Source organism: Paralichthys olivaceus, chromosome 15, assembly GCF_024713975.1.
Source record: "Paralichthys olivaceus isolate ysfri-2021 chromosome 15, ASM2471397v2, whole genome shotgun sequence".
Lineage (NCBI taxonomy): Eukaryota > Metazoa > Chordata > Actinopteri > Pleuronectiformes > Paralichthyidae > Paralichthys > Paralichthys olivaceus.
In genome coordinates, this window is record NC_091107.1 from 9,100,785 (window position 1) to 9,116,755 (window position 15,971).

At 40.8% G+C, this 15,971-nt stretch overlaps 1 protein-coding gene across 5 annotated transcripts in view; it reads right to left on the reverse strand.

The window, feature by feature from the left end:
* The window catches only part of LOC109635676 (actin-binding LIM protein 3-like), a 38,535-nt gene extending 22,850 nt beyond the window's left edge, over nt 1–15,685 (reverse strand). For 3 of the 5 annotated variants that reach the window (XR_011238611.1, XR_011238610.1, XM_069510103.1), the window contains exons 1-3: nt 15,233–15,684; nt 12,197–12,361; nt 1,244–1,427 (exon numbers count right to left, since the gene is read on the reverse strand). Coding sequence is in view for 1 of the 5 variants with exons in the window: in XM_069510103.1 (XP_069366204.1) it covers nt 1,244–1,427; nt 12,197–12,361; nt 15,233–15,251 (368 nt within the window). In the remaining 4 variants the exon portion in view is untranslated. Of the gene's footprint in view, nt 1–1,243; nt 1,428–12,196; nt 12,362–15,232 lie in introns of all 5 variants that reach the window. The other 2 variants (XR_011238609.1, XR_011238612.1) reach the window with 2 other exon arrangements.
* Nucleotides 15,686–15,971: the final 286 nt, after the last annotated feature.

A 15,971-nucleotide genomic window follows, 5' to 3' on the forward strand; every position in this document is an offset into this window, starting at 1 on the left:
TACACATACACAGGGGATCTCCGCCCAAAAAACGAAAACCTAATGATCTTTACATCTTAAACACTGAGCGATCGTTAGCTTTTACAACTGCACAGACATACACCAGTCACTTTTATCAAGTCAGCTGCAACTGAACTGAAGCCAATATAGATTTATGTGATGCATGATGATTAAAGAGGGAGCTGCCAACAGAAGAGACGTATATCTGCCATATTAAGTGTGTCATTAAAAATATTTTAAAATCTCTTCTTCCTGGTCCAGAGACAATAACCGGTATGAGTAACCAAATGGGAAACATCTATTTTATTTTATTTGTGTGAATACAGTTTACAGTGAATAAACTTGTCCTGTTTCTTTATTATCTTTCTTCCGTATATTTTTCAGTCTGCAATCATTAACATTTTCCAACTATAAATATTCAGCTTTTCCTGAAATATTTGGATTTTATAACGGGTGCTTCTAGAGTGGTGATGTCATGCAAGGACCTGGTGACATCATCACATGTATTTGAGCTCGATTCAGGAAAGCATCTCAGCAACTCAACAAAACTGCCTATTCAGCAGGAAAGGCATTGTTCAGTTATATAACTACTAAGTAACACTGGTGGTCTGAGGATGTGGAGTTTAAAAGATGTAAGTTGCATTATGGGTAGAAACCAGGGCAACAAGACTCAGTAACGCTGCTTCATTTTTGATTACTCCTCTTTTCTTAATGTTTAAGTGGTATATTGATTAAGTCAAAACTAAATTAAGTTTCCAACATAAAGCACTGTATTTTCCTGTGTAATCACAGTATGTGACACTGATTTGATTTGCTGCCTGTTTCTCCCATCCTTCAGTTTTTATTTTCAGTAAAACGCTATGATAAACCCCCTAAAAGCACAGATTCAATAAACCTACATTGACTGACAGAGGGATTTTATGGCCGACAGCATCATTTCATTTCAGTTGTAAAGGGGCACCTGTGGTTTGTGTGAACAGACTTGCAAAGTCATGAAATCCAAAATATCTGTTGTTCTGAGAGAATCTCAAATGTTTTTAAGGTCACACGTTGGAGATGAAACACTGTGTGGATCCCTGAGGACATTACATTGACCTAAATGGTGGTAAAATGTCATCTGTATGGTGAAAGAAATATCTGAATTGCCCTTACCATTGTATCTATAAAATTTAAATTTACAAGATGAAATTATAGGTGAAGTCTGACATTGTTGCAGCTACACACTCGGACACTTTTCCCTCACCTGCAGATGCTGCAGACGAAGCAGTGTGGGTGGTACGTCCTCCCCAGAGCAGACACCACCTCTCCGGTGATGTACTGGTCACAGCTGTCACACTGGGTCCCGTAGAGCCGCTGGTAGTCCTCTGTGCAGATGTACTCTCCAGAGTGGTGGAAGAAACCTGAGTGCACCAAGTCACAGCCACACACTAAAGGGAGGGAGAGAAAAACACATGAATTGGTTCATGTCATTGTTGAGAACTAGGAAGATTAAATGATGAGAGTTAAAAGTATATAGTCAACGTGTGGCAAGCACAAAATAGAGACATATGATAAGCACATAATCTTAGTCTGTGACAAAGAGGTGGACAAGAAAGCAAGAAAATCCCAACTGATCCAAAGCAGCAAAACTGTTTTGTGAGAACCCCTTTAAATTCTTTGATTGGCTACTTGTGACAACACACCATGGTCAGAAGCTCCCTTTCCAGAACTTGTGCAATTATCTTTTTGCCAAAAGCTTTGTGATTTTAGAGGTTTGGTTGAAGACTATCATGTATCAGGTGTTTCTTGTGTGGGGTGGTTTACATGAGGGGCCCTTTTGCCCGAGGCCCCAATGGTCCTTTGAGACACTCCTGACCAATATATATGATTAATATGTATTAAATCCCACAAGTTTGTGACATATAGTGCAAAACTTGAGTTGTCAGTCTGCTGTCGTGTCACAATCACCAGTATTAATCCATTTATCACGAGGTTCTGCCTTCTGGATTGAAGGGAAGTAGAAAACATGGTAAGTGGGTGTGTGTGTGTGTGTGTGTGTGTGTGTGTGTGTGTGTGTGTGTTGGAAGGGGTGGGGTTGTGGAGAGTGCAATCTGTTGTCCCGTCTGACCTCCAAAGGGTTAATACCATAATCTGGTTTTGGGGATTAGACCAGTAAACATCTAATCTGTTAATTTATATGTTATGTTATGGTTCTCTGTGCATACAAATATATTCATACACGATATATGTGAGGATATATAAAGTATGTGTGCCTGCATGTATAAGTGATTTTGTACATTTGGATCTTTACGTGACAGATTAGAGATTACAGCTGATGTGAGTTTACACAAAATATACAACTGAATGTGCGTCTATGGAGGCTGCTGTTTGACACATGTCCAGGTAAAGAGACTCCTGAGTGCACACGGATGCAGACATTGTGTAAACTGCACTGTATATACTGAGAGCATGATGGATGACTTTTATTTAGCAGATTCAAAGTCTCTCAGGCAAATGATTGCTTCTGCCCCAGCTGAGCTGAGGGTGAGGAGGTCTCTGCTGAGCTGGGTGGTTAGGCACTCGGAGATGAGCGATGATTTGCTTCAGCTATCAGGGTGGCAGGAGCTTCCTCTTACTTTCCATCGGTTGTGTTTTCTAAAATTTACCCCAGTCTGCAACATTTGGTGACCACAACTAAGGGAAATCCTCTTATGATGCCACCCCTGCAGCGATTTCTATCACGTTAAGTCCCAGAAATGAATCGAATCCCTGACGTTGTTGGTGCCATGTTTTACCCACTCAGCTCCACACCAGTCACAACATCACTGTGACTGTGATGTGATCTGTGGTGTACAGGCCCAGTCAGTGCAGGTATAAATTGCAGAGTGGTACCATGATACAACCTATGTGTGTGTGTGTGTGTGTGTGTGTGCTGTGGGTTAGACGTCTGAAAGGCAGCCAACGGATCAAGATATCTGACAATGAACTAAATGTCTGGCCTCTAATTAAGCTAATGGCTCTAAACCCAGTGGAGTGAATGGATCTGATCCGAGTGCATGTGTTAAGTGTCTCAGACACACATACACACACACACACACATACACACACACACACACACACACACACACACACACACACACACACACACACACACACACACACAGAGGGAGATACTGTAGAGGAAGACAAGCAGTTGAGATGCCTTATTTATCTATAGGAGCCATAAAGAAACATTTAAGTGAACTGAATTTTTATTCAAAGCTCCTGTGGTATAAGCACAGAGCCAATCATGAATAATCTGAAGCATGGAATCATGTCGTGTTTACTTTTAGTTCCCTTCTTGCAATTTTACATAGATATTAGAAATCCTGCTACTGATGGTGCACTTGGAAGTAGGAAAAAAAGACACACACACACACACACACACACACACACACACACACACACACACACACACACACACGTCCTATTAAGTAATATAAAATAACATTAAGATATATGCTAGAGTGCAAAGGGGTTGATGTCCCTTCAACAGAGTGAAGGTGTTCAACAGAGTGTTCACTAAATATTCAATCATTGTAATGATAACTATACAAATGCCCCCACTGCCAAAAGCCCCATAATAAACAGTGCAGGCAGAGAACCAAGGCCAGGTGACTTAATGCAGCACCTTTCAACAGAGTGGCAAATCAAAAAGTTTTACATGAGGCATAAAAGGCAAAGACCAAAAAATATAAGACACATAAATATGATTTGAAAGAATAAAAATATTATCTAAAATTAATCATTAACCAAGTAAACACAAAAACAGCTACAGTGACGTGCAATATATGAATAAACAGGCCGAAGTTCACATGAATATAAGGAAAGGTTTTAGTTTAGTTGGAGAACATCTCTGCACAGGGAGCCTGTGTAAAGGTCGGAGAACTGGTGTGATTGGATTCACGTTCTCGGTCTTGAGGACTCTGGCAGCTGCTCTGAATCAGCAGTAACTGTCCGATTGACTCTTAGAGAGACCTGTGAAGGCAGCGCTGCAGCTGTCGAGCCCACTCAAGATGAATCCATGGAAAAGGTTTTCTGTATCATGCTTAGACGTAAGCCTGAGTGGCTGTCTGGTTTTCTCTCCTTTCATTATTCTTTGTTTTCACCCCGTAAAACTACACAAACAGGATGGACGTCAGAATCCTGAACTATTTGAACTGGTAGTAAACATATTCACCTATGACACATATCAGATCAGACGTTGTTGAAATGTATTCTTAAGGATGTGATTCAACACAGATATGATGCTTTTATCTATCCTTATATTTTATAGCTGAATGATCTTTTTATAATTTAGTTAGCAGAAGAAGATAAATGATTTTTCATATGACATTATCTCAAACATGAGAAATAACATATTTTAGTTGTTTTGTCTCTTGTCTCTGATATCATATTCTTCTCAATGGCGAAGTGCATCTTTGAATCATTGTCAGTATGTAATAATACAGACAGTTGTATACGCTCTACTGAGTACAGTGTTGTGAGTCTTTAATCCAGCTACGACAACATCATCTATACAAACCCACAAACAGTACACAAACTAGTGTTTCTGTCTCAAACTCTTTACACTATACACTGGAGGATGGTACAGGTCCTTTCACACCCTGCTAATAGCATTCACACGTTCATCTCTGAGTGGGAAACTATTAAGATGTGGAGGAGAACAGGAAAGAGAGGGAGCTGTCCAGGCCTGGCCTCTCTGGAGGGACCTCTGGGATATTTGGACTTAAATTCACAGGCCAAATTTAAACTAACAGTCCCTTACAGACCTTATGATCCTTGTATGTGTTTTTACATGTTTTAATTTTCATATTTAATGTTTAGATTTTAATAATAAAGACCATAAAGTAGTGAAATCTTTAATTTACTTCTCATACTTTGCTTCTCCCTAGCTTCTGTACTTATAACTGGTGTTTATTGTTGTTCTAGTCTTATTAGCCATGCTCGCTGCTTGGCTCTCAATGTCAATGTCAGCTGTTCTTTTAATCCATCACTTTCATCCAGATTAAAATATCTCAGTTTAATTGCCATGAAATTCATGGTCCACAGAGGATGAAACCTTAATTTTTTGGGCGCCACCATGAAGTTCACATTTGTGGTTTGAACTGAAAAGCCTCGATAACGACAAATGGACGGATAATAAATCAGGATCCTCAGGATAAATGGGTGATCGTTGATGGATGAAGGGTTTGATGGTTTGATGGATGGATGGTTTTCATGCAGTGCCATCGACAATCTAATGCTTTGGGCTAAAGATCTGCACAAGTAAGGACGTTCTTATGATCTAATTTAGCATGTTAGCATTCTAGCAATCTAAAATAATTAGACAGTACAAATGAATGCAGATTTTTGGCATCCTCATTGTCAGCAAAGCAGAGTCTGATGAGTGGGCGGCTGTGGCTCAGGGGGTACAGCAGGTCATCCACAAAGCAGATGGTCAGTGGTACGATTCCCAGTCGGCATGTTGAGGTATCCTTGAGCAAGACACTGAACCCAGAAATTGTCCAAGAACCACTGAGTGACTGTGAACCACACATGAGTGAATAAAAAAACACTCTTTATAGTGGCGTTGTGTGAACGTGTGTGTACGTGTGTGAGCAGGTGAATGTGACTTGTACTGTAAAGCATTTTGAGTGGACTAGAAAAGCTCTAAATAAATGTAGTCCATAAACAAGTGACTTTAGATGACATTGATAATAACCCCAAACTTATAAAGTTCTCATCAAGAACTGTACAGAGGCTTTTTCTTTAGGACAAGAAGTAAATGGAGAATGATTTATCCCAAAATGTCGGAGGTTATTCCCACATCCACTTCCACAAATAATAGACTGGCCCTTAATATATGTAAGAACATGAAGACATACGATCAGATCAAAACTCCTCTTTAAACCATTTGCCCTGTCAAGAACGTCACTAAATGCAAAGTCTACAAGATTTGTCTCTGACCCTCAATTAATTTAATTAAACTGAAGATTTCTTGTCACGGATTTACAGTGTAATTACAATAGAGGAGCAGAAAATGTCAGCGCAGAGAATCTCAGAATATAAATGAGGATGTGCCTTCCTGCCAACATCCATCACTTCCCCTCTGTCACATGACAGCTCAGTCCCTCGTGGGACAAATCTTCCCGCAGCCACTTGAACTCACCGTCCTAAGTTTAATGTTAAAATAGGACAGAATTGTCACTTTCTGTGACCTCTGAAGCGTGACCTTCTTACCCTCACGTCACCCCCACCCTGACCTTCCCTGGCCCCATCTGTTGTCCCAAACTCTGAGGGATTTCTACATTTGGTCTCTGCTCTGTCTGCTGATTTGGCAAAAACCCAGACGGCTCCCGTGCAGCTAAATGAAACCAACAGATAAAGTCTTGTACGTCTAAGCAGTCAAGACAAGATAATCACTGATTAACAATTGTCAAGATGTTTTTAATTTGCTCGTATTTCAGTGAATTCAGCCTCCAGTATGTAAATCAGGGGTGATTTCCTCTTAAGGTGATCAACAGTCTATCCAGAGGTAGACAGCGTTTTTTTATGATCATGCATGACCATCCAGAGAGTCAAGCTCCACGCTGTCTTTCTGTGCAGCCAGACACCAGCGAGACGGCGGCAATGACCACACAATATTCCTCAGGGCACCTGAAGGGACCGCCGACTTCTACTTCTACTTATTATTCTCAACCGGACAGAAAAAGACATCAAAGAATATTTCACTGGAAATACTTCAAGCCACTTCACATTCACATAGGATGAAGTTTAGGGAAGGAGAAACTGCTCATTGGTAAACTGGAGTCTACAGAAGCCACTGATAATGTTATTAGTCCCATCTGTGCTGCTCCTGCCTATAAATCTGATGAACGATAACAAATGAAAGAGCTGTGGTCCTTTTAAGAAAAGAAACATCAGGCAAATCTAAGAGAAGACAAAGCTTTTCTCGTTCTTTTTTCTTGTTCAATGATCTTGGTGCGAGCTGTTGCAGCCATTCTTCACACCACCTGACAGACATCCTGAAATAGTTAAGTAATTGTTGTAAAGTTTGAGCTGCTGAACCAAGTTCTCCACCCGTCAATATTTGGTTTATCCGGGTATTTTGTCTTTTTTATTTTCAAAAAGTAAAAGGAGAAGATCATTGACATTTAATACTGAATCATCCTTCTATGTGATTTTTATCCTAATAATTCATTTGTAAAATCATGTTGCGTCAAAACTTTGCTCCGATTAAATTAAAGGCCGTATATTCATATCATGCATTTGAATTTGGGGCAGTTTCAACTTGTTTAGAGGAACAAGTTAGGAACAGAAAAGTAAGAAGAGACTTTGAGAGAAAGCAAATAAAACGTAACTTCTGTGTGCACATTATTAAAGTTAATGCAAATGTATTAATAAAGTCGTGTTTTTTTCCTCCCCTTCATTCCAGTCTTTTCTCTCTTCTTGACTTTTTGCTCCAACAGTTTAATTCTCCACCAGCTTCTTTACTTTTCCCTTCCTGCTGCACGTCAGGGAAAAGTTCAGCTGCGGTTCAACAGAAGAAGTGAAATATTTAAATACTTTTCAACTGTTAACATTGATTTGTAGCCTATTTGATTGAAGTGCTTGATGCCTGGACACAAACACATTAACACACACAGTTGGCAGAAAGACGGCAGTTAAGGATTCTTTTGTTCACTGCCAGAGGCGGAAGCAATGGGTCGGGAGGCGAAGAAAAACAGAAGTGAAGGAAAGATAGATTTAAGAAAGAGTGATAGAAATGAAGATAGATGGTTGAAACAAGAACTCCTGGAGGACTGACACACACACACACACACTCACACACACACACACACACACACACACACACACACACACACACACACATACAGGGACCGTCTCCGTCTCATCCTCCTAATTTAGCTTCCAGAGACACAGAAAAACATACATGCACAGAAGAACACCAGCTCACTGATGCACACGCTCATGAAAAAACACACAAAGGAAAATTGCTCCACAGCTGAGCTGATGCAGAAGCTGCTGCTGCACAGTTTGTCCTTGAAGTCTCTTCAGAAGAAAATGCCAGTCCATCCGTGACTGCCTGTATGGCTAATGCTGATAAAACACACACACACATACGCACACACACAAAGACTGCTCAAACGAGTTCCATGATATTTAGTGGAGAGGTGGCGCAAGATCTGGATCAGGTAATGGATCTATGTTTTAGTTTTTTTCCTTTTCTGTGATCATTTTTCAACAATTTTGTTGATTTCTTACGAAACAATTAATTTCTCTTGATTAAAAATAATATTACATGTGTAGGAGACTGATATTTATGAGTGTGTGTAATTTGGTGCAGATCCAAATAAAAATCTGGATCTAGGCTCTAGATCGGGACTGTTGAGCCTTGGTGGAGGTATGTGCTCGATTAAGGGCCCTTACAGTTTCACATGATGTTCCGCAGTCATCTTATCTTCAAACAATCAGTCTACTTTAAATTCTGTTGAGAAGGTGAAGCATCAGTTGTACAATCCATCCAGATATATTAGCGTGCACTCAACTTTAAGAGAGAAAATCTTCCCAAAAAACTCTATAGCACAAAAGACATTTTATCACAAGTTGTCTCGTGGAATGATTTGATGCACAGTGCAAATCAGACGATTGGGAGAGTTTGTCCTATTTTTTCGAGCCTTGACTGAAGTGTTTCTTTTACAGAAGAGACACTGTAAGGTCATAGATGATGTACATGGCTCAATTTCCCAGTTAAAAAAGAAAAAAAAAGGGGGGGGGGGAGGAGAGAAGAGGGGAGGATTATGTTAGACATGAGGCAGAGTGGAGACAGGGAGAAAAAAGAAGAAAGGGAAGATGGGAGTCAGGGGACAGATTATAGGAAGCTGAATAGAGAGAAAGCATCATGTGTGAGGAGAAAGGGAAGCAGACAGCAAAGTGAGGGGATGAGGATGTGGAGGAAGAGAAGGAGAGACAGGGGGACCCAGGGGAGGTATCAATGAGGCTATCGATCTGTCCATCCAGCACACGTCTGCCGTCCTGTCACTGTCTTCCCTCATTTATTCGCATCATCAACATGGGATGGATTTCCGTGCTGTAGCTCCTCTGCATTTGCATGAGTGTGAACAGGATGGACGCATGCATCAAGGACGGAGGAGGGAGGGAAAGGAGAAAATGGGAAGTGTAGCCAGCCAATAGTCTAAGTGAGGGATTACACTGGTACAATTCTGTGACACGTTATGGATTTTGGCTTCAATGTTAACACAGATAGAAAATTGGGTTTTTAATTGTGAGGCATAAGTGTTTGTCCATCAAACGGATGAGCTACGACTACGTACGAGCAGATTCATGAAGATAATAATCCAAAAACCGGAATCATTCACTTGGAATGAGGCCGAATTTATAAAGATCCTCCATATTTTATGAGATTTTTATGAGAGCAGAAAGATATTTACAGAGCTGCTTTTTTCTTTGTCTTCTGAGTGATCAGCCTTGTTGAAAATTTAATTGCCAAGCTTTTCTGCATCTTATTCTTATTGCTCTGACGGAAACAAAGTTGTTGAGACCTTCCATGAAAATTCAAACTTATGGTGACGCTACAGCTGAAAAGTCAGCGCGGTTCATCCTCTGGGGACTGGAGCTGATATCTTTAAAATCATGAGGAAAAGTTCATGTATCAAGCACAACTCTGTCCAATGGTGTTCATACAAGGCCACAAGTAAATCACACATTTGTCCTGTGTGTTAAAAGCTGCAGTTTTCTGTCTAAAGCTTCTGCACATGAGAGTAAATGAACCAACCTGATGACCTCGGGTCGAGTTGCCGTCTTATCTATCAAACTCAGACTTTACATAAAGATGGACGATGTGACAGTCTCACAAAAGTGAAGCCAAATTCAAATCGTCCCCTGTTGGCTGGCTGCAGTGTAGGTCATAAGTCCTGCCTCCTTCATGTTAGTGGATGGGACTCATTTTTCTAGTAAATTTATTTTTAATTAATATTTGACACCAAAACCCAACACACAAAACAGGGTGTAACATCATGATTGACAGCTGAGACTGCCTCGTGATTGGCTGCTCCACACCATGAACACTTCTCCACAGATGGCAGCAGCAGTTTCATTTTTGTACAACTGACACTGTCGTCTATTTTCATCTGTTTCTATTTCTCATTTATCACAAATCTTTCCTCTTCTTCTCTTTCTCTCTTCTCTCCTTATGCCCCCAAAAAATGTTAAATTCCAAATAGCCACATTTCCACAGGAGATTACACTAAACAACAATGTAACTCTCTGACATTCACGGCTACAAACACACAGAAGAAAAATGTGAGAGAAGAAAACAACAAAGAGGAAGAGGAACGGGAGAGGAAAAGATAATGAGCAGATGAGAAAACACACACACACACACACACAGATGCCTGTGTACTAAAAGCTGACGATTTGATTCTTGTCCACTTCATCAGCTGACTCCTACTCAGCCTGAGGTCCATTAGCTAAAAGTCATTAAGCTTACTCCGCAAGATCAATTGTCCATAATAATAAATACTTTAATATCAAACAGAGAACGCTTCCGTCAATAAATCTGGCTCGTGTCCCGTCGGAGGGAATGAGGGACTCCAGTTTACTCAGCTCAGGTTGAGATCTGAGAAATGTTGCATGAGATACAAACAGATCCCCCTCCTCTCTATGCTGCCGTGTGGCTGAGCGCATTCAGACGAAGTTACCAGCAGATCAAACGCTGTTGTTCAGCAGCGCTTTGGGACTGTGGGGGTCTCGGCCTGTGAAAGGAGGTGAGCTGGTTGGAGTCTGACTACGAGCTGAAAAAAACCTGCTGACTGCTCTGCTACGCTAGCTGCTGACTCCAGACCTCGACTTCTGTCCCACCTGCTCACCGGTGGACACAAATACTCACTGTGGCTGCGTGTTACTGTGAAACTCATCTCTCGTGTTCATGTCCATATAGTTGCACTGTATTCAAACACTCCTAAATAATCCACATCATCTCAGTTTAATGTGATCATATCAATAACGCTACAGTTCCATTCAGCTGCTTTGCTTTTGGCAGTAGTGGAAAGTAACTATAACATTTATTCAAGTACTATACTTTACTGTACAATTTGGAAGTACTTGTACTTAACCTGATTTAATGGTTGGCTGGCTGAGCCTTTCACATTTGATGAATCAACAATGCAGTAATGATGTAAACATTTCTTAATTCAAGTTGTATATATTTGATTGTGTTTCATTTTATTTATTATTTAATTATTTATAATAAAGATTAGGGTAACACTGTGAAATTTCAAGTCTTTGTCATAAGGGCTTTTTCAGCTGATGAATTGCTATCGGAAGTTTTTTACTCCCTGACATCAGTAATGGCATCCGCCCCCTAAAATTCCACTTGGCTCTACTTTCCAATCCAATACATTTGGAAAACTACTTTTATGATGAAGATTAAACACAATGGATGATGGGACAAGTTTTTAAAATGTAAAACATTGTTAAATATCAAACTAGTGGTTTCCAATCTTGAAGACTTGTGACATCTTACAAAAAGCAGTGAGTAGTCGAGGCCACATATCAGGCGTCTCTGTCAACGATTAACCAGAGATGTGAGAATCAAGCAGTGGAGAAAAAGTCCAAAAGCTGAAAACTGATTTGTGCATCACAACTTCGTCAATCTTTCCTCTGATCACCTCAGGACACTGAAGGTCTTTCTAACCTTGTGACTTTACCCAAACAAGACGATAGTTGAAATAAGCCCGGCCTGTCAATCAGATGCCACCAAAATTACTACACAACAGCAACAGACACTTATCAACGGTACAAGAACCAAATCCAGCTGCCAGGGAAACCATGCTGGGATATAAACTATAATTCCTCTAATGTTTGAAGGATCAAAGATCTTCCCGGCTTCTCTTCACTGTGGAGATTGAACGTCACCTCTTGCTTCTGGTGACGACAATTACCGATACTTCTGTGACACTTTAATTGGCTTTGAACTTCGTAAAGTCATCGCTCAGTTTCTACTTCCGCGAAAAACAGAAAACATCACCGATCCTGTTGTGCTGGTTCTTTCCTGTTTGACTGCTGATTATTATATTATATTCAATCATGTGCATTTGCGTGGGTGGAATCCACTGATCAAGATTGACAGACATTGTGTGTGACAATGAAATGTATTTGTAGTTTTTCTTTTTACCTTGGCACGTGAAGCACTGAACATGGAAGTGTGTGTTCTTGACGCGCACAACCTCCCCGCGACACACCTCCCCGCAGCGCTCACACACGATGGGCGAATTTCCACGACTGGAGATCGGAGAGCTGCTGTTGTTGTTTCCTCCATAAAGACCAGACTGGTACTGAACTGTTGGGAGCGGAGGATCAAAAACAAACATGTCAGGTGCTGTCTGTTTCAGGCCTTTCCTCAACATCTGATCAAAGCCTGATTAAAAAAACATGGAACGACTGCCTCAGATAGAAAAAGAGATCAGATGCATCTTTTCCCTCAAGTGCTACATAAATGTGACACAAGCTTTAATGTATAATGAATGTGGAAAGAAGTTTCTTGTTTGTCTTATATATTAGTAGAAACAAATCACATCCACAAGTTAACTCAATATTATTTTTCCTGAATGAGTTTGTTTTTTCCTAATTCTCAAGAAACAACAGAAAAGAAATACAAAGTAACATGAAGGTGAAAACACACACACACACACACACACACAATAATCACATTCACTGTCTGCTGAAGGTTTAGAGGAGATGAAGGAGGATCAGTAATTGACTTTGTGAATAGTAATGGCTTGTGGACAGTCTGTCACTGTGCCAGTGAGGAGAGAGCAGGTCTTACAACCTTTCATTACAACTGAGTGGTTCGAGAGCGACGGACAGAAACACAAAGACAAACATGTGACAGATCAAACTGCTCACTGTCTTCAGTCCACGAAATACATGTACTTCATTACGCATCTAAATGTATTCAATGTGTCATTTTAACACAGGCTTCTGCTACACTTTACATATGTACTTTACATATTTATAGGTGTGCGTGCATGTGAGTGTGTGCACATATGTGCAGTGCATATACTGTATATATATATACTTGTATATATGTATATTATATATGTGTGTGTGTGTGTGTGTGTGTGTATATATAAATCTTCTCTCGTTATTAAGTTTGCTTATTTACGGTGCAACATCTGTTTTTACTGTGCATATGTCAGTAAAGCTTTGCATCCTCACACTTGACTCGTAAATGACAAAGTCACACTAACTGGGCAGAGAAGGGCAAAGCGAGGCCGTTCAGGGATTACACCTCTTCCATCCTCACTTGTGAAACTGGTCAAATCCCTCTTAGTGAAACAAGTACTTCTTTACCCTGTCTGACACACACGCTCTCTTACACACACACACACACACACACACACACACACACACACACACACACACACATCTACACACACAAACTATCTGAATGATGGATTTGATTTACTGCAACAGTTGGCTGTACTAATAATCTGAGCAATAATTCTGCTATTATCTATTATCTATTCTGCTTGGTTCAAAGACATTTACACTTAATGCTGCAGCAGAGTATTATTCAATCATATAGTAAACTTAACATGTCGGCAGGAGGTTAAGCTGCGGGAGAGTTGTGGATCTATAAATGTCAGCAGGAAAGAAAATGTAAAACTAGAACATAAATGTTTCCTAACAAATTGTATCAACTGTGTGTGTGTGTGTGTGTGTGTGTGTCTAGGTCTAAACACACACACGCCACAGAAGCTGGCATTGGTCCTGTAGCCAGATGGCAGCACAAAGCCTGGAACCACGGACAGAGAAAAATCTGAGCCACCTGTGTGTGAGTGTGTGCGCACGTGTGTGTGTGCATGTGTGTGGGTAGGGGTGTTATTAATAGTCATCTTAAATGTTTTATGTTGATGTTCATGAAATTGATGAAAAACATGCAGCATTAGCATGAAATGTGTGTGAGTGAGTGAGTGAGTGAGTGAGTGAGTGTGAGTGTGAGTGTGTGTGTGTGTGTGTGTGTGTGTGTGTGTGTGTGTGTGTGTGTATCAAATCCTTTTTCATATATTTGATGTTTTTCTTTCCCAATTGTTTCTTTCTCTGTTGCTCTCTTCTCTTAAATTTACTGTTCATCATCTTCCAGTTGTGTTGTCTAGTGCAGAAGATCAAACATTGCAAACCCAATTCATTTGATTAGAAATGTCTAATTAATCTGTTCTCTTACAGTTCTCTCTCAAACAGCCTCACAGTCAAATAAGCCATTTATTCTGCAGCCTTTAACAGCATCACTTATTTATTCTGACCTTTGACCTCACGGATAAAAACCAATAAGCTCTCCCCTGGTGTCAACCAAGCCAGTCGGCCGGACGATAATCCCCCTCTTTTCTATGGGAGATTCTCGGGGTTACAGTGGCTCAGCAGGGGCCACTCTGCTGCGCTTTACAGGCTTGTGATTGAACGGCTACACTGACACATGAATATTAATGTCCTAAATATCTTGCTTTGTTGGGATGTATGAAACTGAACGTCTGCTTGGATGAGAAGCTTGATCGTAGCATGGTCTGCTCAGCCACTTTGTTTCACATCAATAAAAACCTTCTTTGATTGGACGTTGGGGTATTTTAATATCTCCCCTGCACAGCGTCAACCAAAGGATGTGCTCCTTTGTCTTCCGGCTATAAAAGAGCAGCACTGCTCCATCCAAAATATCTGAGCAGCTTTTATTGATCCCAAAAAACTGATTTATTTGAATGTTGCATTTCAATACTTTAAAAGAATGAGATTGACCGGTTTGTGTAACAGGGGGAATTTCATCAGTGGGGGATTCCCTCGTTGAAGAAATCTTTATCGATCCATGCTTGGTTACACACATCAGATCCTGCAAGACAAAACTGACGGACGTGCAAAAATATATAATTCTAATGAACGTTGTGATCCAGCAATACACAACACTGACCTGTTTCTCTAACCTTCATTGACAGGGAGCTCGCTAATGACATGATGAAATACAGTGTCAATAAGTGAGTCAGGGATCAATAACCTCAGTGAAGGGCTGTTTATGTCTGCTTCAATTTAAACCCTCCCAGGACACTGTGGTATTGATTAGGCAGAAGCACACACACACACACACACACACACACACACACACATATGAACACCCACACATTCCCCACCATCATCTAAACACACAGGCACACACGTTGCTTACCATTAGTCGGTCCACTCATGGTGTGAAGTGGAGCAGCAGTCGCTTGATTTGTTTCCAGCAGCAGATATGAGTCCTCCAGTCAACTCTCTCCACTTTAACTCTCCCTCTCTCTCTCTCTATCTCTCTGGGCAGGGCTTTCCCTGCTCCTCCCGACAAGCGGATTAAATGCTGCTGCCAGGCGCTGGACTACCTCTCCACCCTGCGTAAAGGCAGGAATCAAACCCCTACCTTCAGCATCCTCCTCCTCATCATCACCACCACCAAGCCCTCAGCTCCAGCTTCTGTCATCCCATCAAACCCCAGCAGGTGCGGTCCTCCGGTCCGGTGCAGAGGAGTCCATTCCCCCGCTGTTCTCTGGCTGTGCGCTCCGGTGGATCCCTGCGTGCCGTTGCGCGTGTGGAGACTGAGGCTCTGGATGGAGAGCTTCACAGTCAAAGCTGCCAGAGCGTCTTTCACCGGCCAGGGCGGAAGTTTGTCAGGGTGCAAGAGCGCCGACTAGCGACTGAACTCTTAAGTGCACAATTCAAATAAATAAATAAATAAATAGCCAAGCCTCTGTCCATGGAAGCCCATTAGTGTCATTTTGTTTAATCCTGTCAGTCATTGTAACTAGAAACTCATACTACAAGACATACTAACTCAAAATAATGACTTGAAATGTAAAAATAAAGATTTAAAATAAAAAAATAAAGATTTAAAATAAAAAAATAATGACTTACAATCTAAAAATAATGAGTGA